The sequence below is a fragment of the Rhinopithecus bieti genome, unplaced genomic scaffold, assembly GCF_001698545.2.
Source record: "Rhinopithecus bieti isolate Rb0 unplaced genomic scaffold, ASM169854v2 scaffold_63859, whole genome shotgun sequence".
NCBI classification, from domain to species: domain Eukaryota; kingdom Metazoa; phylum Chordata; class Mammalia; order Primates; family Cercopithecidae; genus Rhinopithecus; species Rhinopithecus bieti.
In genome coordinates, this window is record NW_016824066.1 from 13,931 (window position 1) to 18,589 (window position 4,659).

The 4,659-nt window shown below is 39.8% G+C and overlaps 1 protein-coding gene across 1 annotated transcript in view; it reads left to right on the forward strand.

The window, feature by feature from the left end:
- The window catches only part of SLC9A6 (solute carrier family 9 member A6), a 53,464-nt gene that overhangs the window by 6,351 nt on the left and 42,454 nt on the right, over positions 1-4,659 (forward strand). The window contains exon 5 of the mRNA XM_017862109.1: positions 786-891. Coding sequence (XP_017717598.1) covers positions 786-891 — 106 coding nt within the window. The remainder of the gene's footprint in view (positions 1-785; positions 892-4,659) is intronic.

Here is a 4,659-nt window from a genome sequence, read left to right on the forward strand (position 1 = left end):
AAAAAAAAAAAAAAAAGGCAAAGAAAGGCTCGGTCACCTCTGGTTATATTAATCTTTCATGTCCGCTTGGGTTTCTTTAGTAACTGAGCTATGTGACTTAGTAATTAAAGTTATAACTTCAATCTCATCTGATTTTCTGAGATTTCTCACATAATTGCTTTCCTAAAAGGAGGATTTATTGTTTTTCTTCTTAAGCTGGAGTATCCTCATAGTTGGCTTCTTATTAAGACAAATACAGCAGCTGTAATTCTGGTCATAAATTTTACCCCAACCAAAAACTAAACCTATGTTTTCATTTCCTACTGTCTTTGCTAAACCTTTGTGCTTGCAATTTGTAAGTCAAGTACAAATGAGTTGTAAGGCCCAAAGAAACACAGGTTGCAACATTAGATTCTTTTCATAATCTTCTTCTTCATTAAAGATTAATGACTACATGGTCTATAAGAAATTCTGAATATATTCTTTGTAAGATCGAGGAAGGTGGGAAAGAAATGTGCAAGACATGATTATTAACATCTGCATGAAGAATGTAGGTCAACTCAGTTCTTCAAGTTTACTTTCAGCCATTTTTAAGAGAGAGAGGAGAAGTTTGTGCAGGTACACAATTAGAAAGAAAAGTATTTACATAAAATTACAGGGTCTTTAATATGGTAAGAGAATGTTTATTACGATTGAATTCTAGGAGGAAGAAACGAATTTCTAAATAACTCTTATAGTCATCTACTGAGGAGAATATGTTATACTTGTAATGTCTAAGTATTCCTCTGACTCTTTTTACTTGCTAGTGACTGTTCTTGCTATATTCCACGAGCTTCAAGTTGATGTTGAACTCTATGCACTTCTTTTTGGTGAAAGTGTCCTCAATGATGCTGTTGCCATAGTGCTGTCCTCGTAAGTGTTTGTTTTCTTATTATATTCTGAATATTAAGTGTGAGGGTACTAGGAACTGAAAGTCACGTATTGAATAAAGTACATTATGAATGGAAACATTTGGAAGAATGAGGCATCTTTTTCCCTCTTGAAGAAATCCATATTTTATAGATAAATTGGAAAATACAGGGAAGAAAAAAATATGTACTGCCACCACCTAAAGACAATTACTGTAAACATTCTAGAACATTTCCCTTTTCTATGTATGATATTGTTACATAGTTGTGATTGTAGTGTCTATATAATTTTGTATTCGGTTTTAACATTACAACATGAGCATTTTATTTTTTAAATTAGATTTAATATTTTCTTTTCTTTTTCTTTTTTTTTTGGAAATAAGCGTCTCACTCTGTCACACAGGCTGGAGTGCAGTGGCGTGATCTGGGCTCAGTGCAACCTCTGCCTCCCAGGTTCAAGTGATTCTCCTGCCTCAGCCTCCTGAGTAGCTGGGATTACAGGCGCCCGCCACCATGCCCGGCTAATTTTTGTATTTTAGTAGAGACGGGGTTTCACCATGTTGCTCAGGCTGGTCTTCTCCTGACCTCAGGTGATCCACCTACCTCGATCTCCCAAAGTGCTGGGATTACAGGCGTGAGCCACTGTGTGCCCGGCCTTAATTTTTTCTGAATACATAATATATTCACGTGGCTCATAAATCAAAACCATGTAAAAAGTTACACACAGAAAATTTATACTCTTACATCTGTCCTCATCCACCTGTCCCCCTACTTTTTTTTTTTTGAGGTGAAGTCTTGCTCTTGTTCCCCAGGCTGGAATGCAGTGGCACGGTCTCGGCTCGCTGCAACCTCTGCCTCTGGGGTTCAAGTTATTCTTCTGCCTCAGCCTCCTGAGTAGCTGGGATTACAGGCTCCTGCCACCACGCCCAGCTAATTTTTGTATTTTTAGTAGAGACGGGTTTCACCACGTTGGCCAGTCTGGTCTTGAACTCCCGACCTCAGATGATCTGCCCGCCTCAGCCTCCCAAAGTGCTGAGATTACAGGTGTGAGCCACCACGCCCGGCCTAGATAACCATTTTTAATTAGTGTCTTACCTATCTTAGTATTTCTTTATTCAAATGCAGGCACAACTGTGAATAAATAGTCTCGTTTACCTCTCATTTCTTATTTTTAAAGTCATATACTGTCTATCTTCTGGAGAACTTTGCATATCAGAAGAGTGAGTATTCTCATTCTTTGCAGCTATATAGTATTCTGTGTGTGAACTGCATTATTGTTTATTTGCTCAGTTTCCTATTGCAGCACATTTGAAGGGTTTTTAATCCTTTGCTGTCCCAAACGGTGCTGCAGTGATTAACCTTGAACTTACCTTGTTTTATACATGCATAGGTATATTGGTAGGCTGAATGCCCCAAAGTGAGATTGATAGGTAGGATAAAGGGTAAAAGCCATTTGTAATTTTGTTCGACATTATTATTATTATTATTTTTTTTTTTTGAGGCGGAGTCTCGCTCTGTCGCCCGGACTGGAGTGCAGTGGCCAGATCTCAGCTCACTGCAAGCTCCGCCTCCCGGGTTTACGCCATTCTCCTGCCTCAGCCTCCCAAGTAGCTGGGACTACAGGCGCCCGCCACCTCGCCCGGCTAGTTTTTGTATTTTTAGTAGAGACGGGGTTTCACCGTGTTAGCCAGGATGGTCTCGATCTCCTGACCTCGTGATCCGCCCGTCTCGGCCTCCCAAAGTGCTGGGATTACAGGCTTGAGCCACCACGCCCGGCCTTGTTCGACATTATTAAGTTGCTCATCAAAGGAATTGTAGCACTTTGCACTTTCACCATTAAATTACTGGTCTGTTTCCTCACAGTTTTGCCAGCAGAATATTTGTCAAACTTTTATATTTTTGCTAACTTGATAATTGAGAAACACCTCATTGTAGCTTAATTTGTGTTTCTCTTATTTGACATAATCACTTCAAAGCATTTTAATCTCTAGAAATGTTAATATATATTATAGATATGTAATTATATAATATATTACTTATAACAATGTAATTGCAGACAATTTTGACTGAGCAATATTTTTTATCTAATTATAGAAAATATTATATATGTTACTATAAGGTGTTTGCAGGTTGAAGAATGAGTCTGAACCTCTGAGGAATTCAGTCCTGCCTCCCTACCCTTTTTTTTTTTTTTGAGACGGAGCTTTGCTCTGTCACCCAGTCTGGAGTGCAGTGGCACAATATTGGCTCACTGCAACCTCCACCTCCCAGGTTCAAGCAATTCTCCTGCCTCAGCCTCCTGAGTAGCTGGGACTACAGGCATGCACCACCACACCTGGCTAATTTTTGTATATTTAGTAGAGACAGGGTTTCACCATGTTGACCAGGCTGGTTTCGAACTCCTGACCTCAGGTGATCCACCTGCCTCAGCCTCCCCAAGTGCTGGGATTACAGGCGTGAGCCACCATGCCTGGCCCCTGCCTACCTACTCTTACTAGGCAAATATCTAACTCTATAGGCAGTTGCCTTTACTTCATACCAGAACTTTCTGTGAGAGAGAAGTAAGAGCCCTTCACATTTTCTCTTTATTTTTATTTCTCTCCTTAATTTCCACTTGGTTAGTTATGAAAGAGTAAAACATCACTGGCTCTGTTTTACATAGCCTGATTGTCTTCTGCAAAGTTGGAAATTATATTTCTGAGATGTAACATTAATCCCTTAAATGCTGTGTATGAAAATATACAAAAGGCCATATCCTTTTTTGTGAATGCAGTATATGTAAATATTACCCCCTCCCCCCCATATTTATTGCCAGATTTTTTTGCAGCTGTCTGCAACTAATGTACATTTAACTTGAGAAATAAAACCTAAAGGCTGTAACTCATATTGATACTGAACTTTAGCACCTTCAGTGATGACAGGTGCAGAATAAGAGTTTTATATTATTTGAAGTAAGAGAGAAATGGATAGTGTGGTTATAAGAAAATGTTATAAAAAATGGAGCAACAAAGATTGTTGAAGCTTCCAGTACGTAGGTACATGAGCGATTACCAGCAGTAAAAAGTGAAGAGAGTAGGTACAGGCAGTCACTTTTAGCATCGATTCCCTATCCTAGACAACTATTCCACTGTTCAGTCATTTTACTAGTAACTGTTGTCTTGTCATTGCCCTAATGGCCTAATGGATTAAGAGTTAGAAAATCTCTGTTCTGGTCTTATCTTTAAATGATGTGCCCTGTGCCTTAGTTTTTTCCTGTTAATAAAATAACCTATTTCCTGCATTTTTAGGAACAGTTGATTAGTGTTAGCGGAAAAGATAAAAACCCTCATTGAAAGATTTTGAGTTTGGGGTTATAAATAACCTATTTCCTGCAACATCAGGAATAGCTGATTAGTGTGAAAGGGGGCAAAACATCATTGAAAGATTTTAAGCTTGGGGGTGTACATACCAATGTTGGTGAAGAATAAATGCTAAAAAGAGAGAGCCAGCTGGGTACAGTGGCTCACACCTGTAATCCCAGCACTTTGGGAGACCGAGGTGGGGGAGATCACCTGAGGTCAGGAGTTCGAGACCAGCCTGGCCAACATGGCAAAACCCTGTCTCTACTAAAAGTACAAAAATTAGTCAGGCATGGTGGCACATGCCTATAATCCCAGCTGCCTGGGAGGCTGAGGCAGGAGAATTTCTTGAACCCAGGAGACGGAGGTTGCAGTGAGCTGAAATCGCGGCACTGCCGTCCAGCCTGAGCAACGGAGCAAGACTGTCTCAAAAA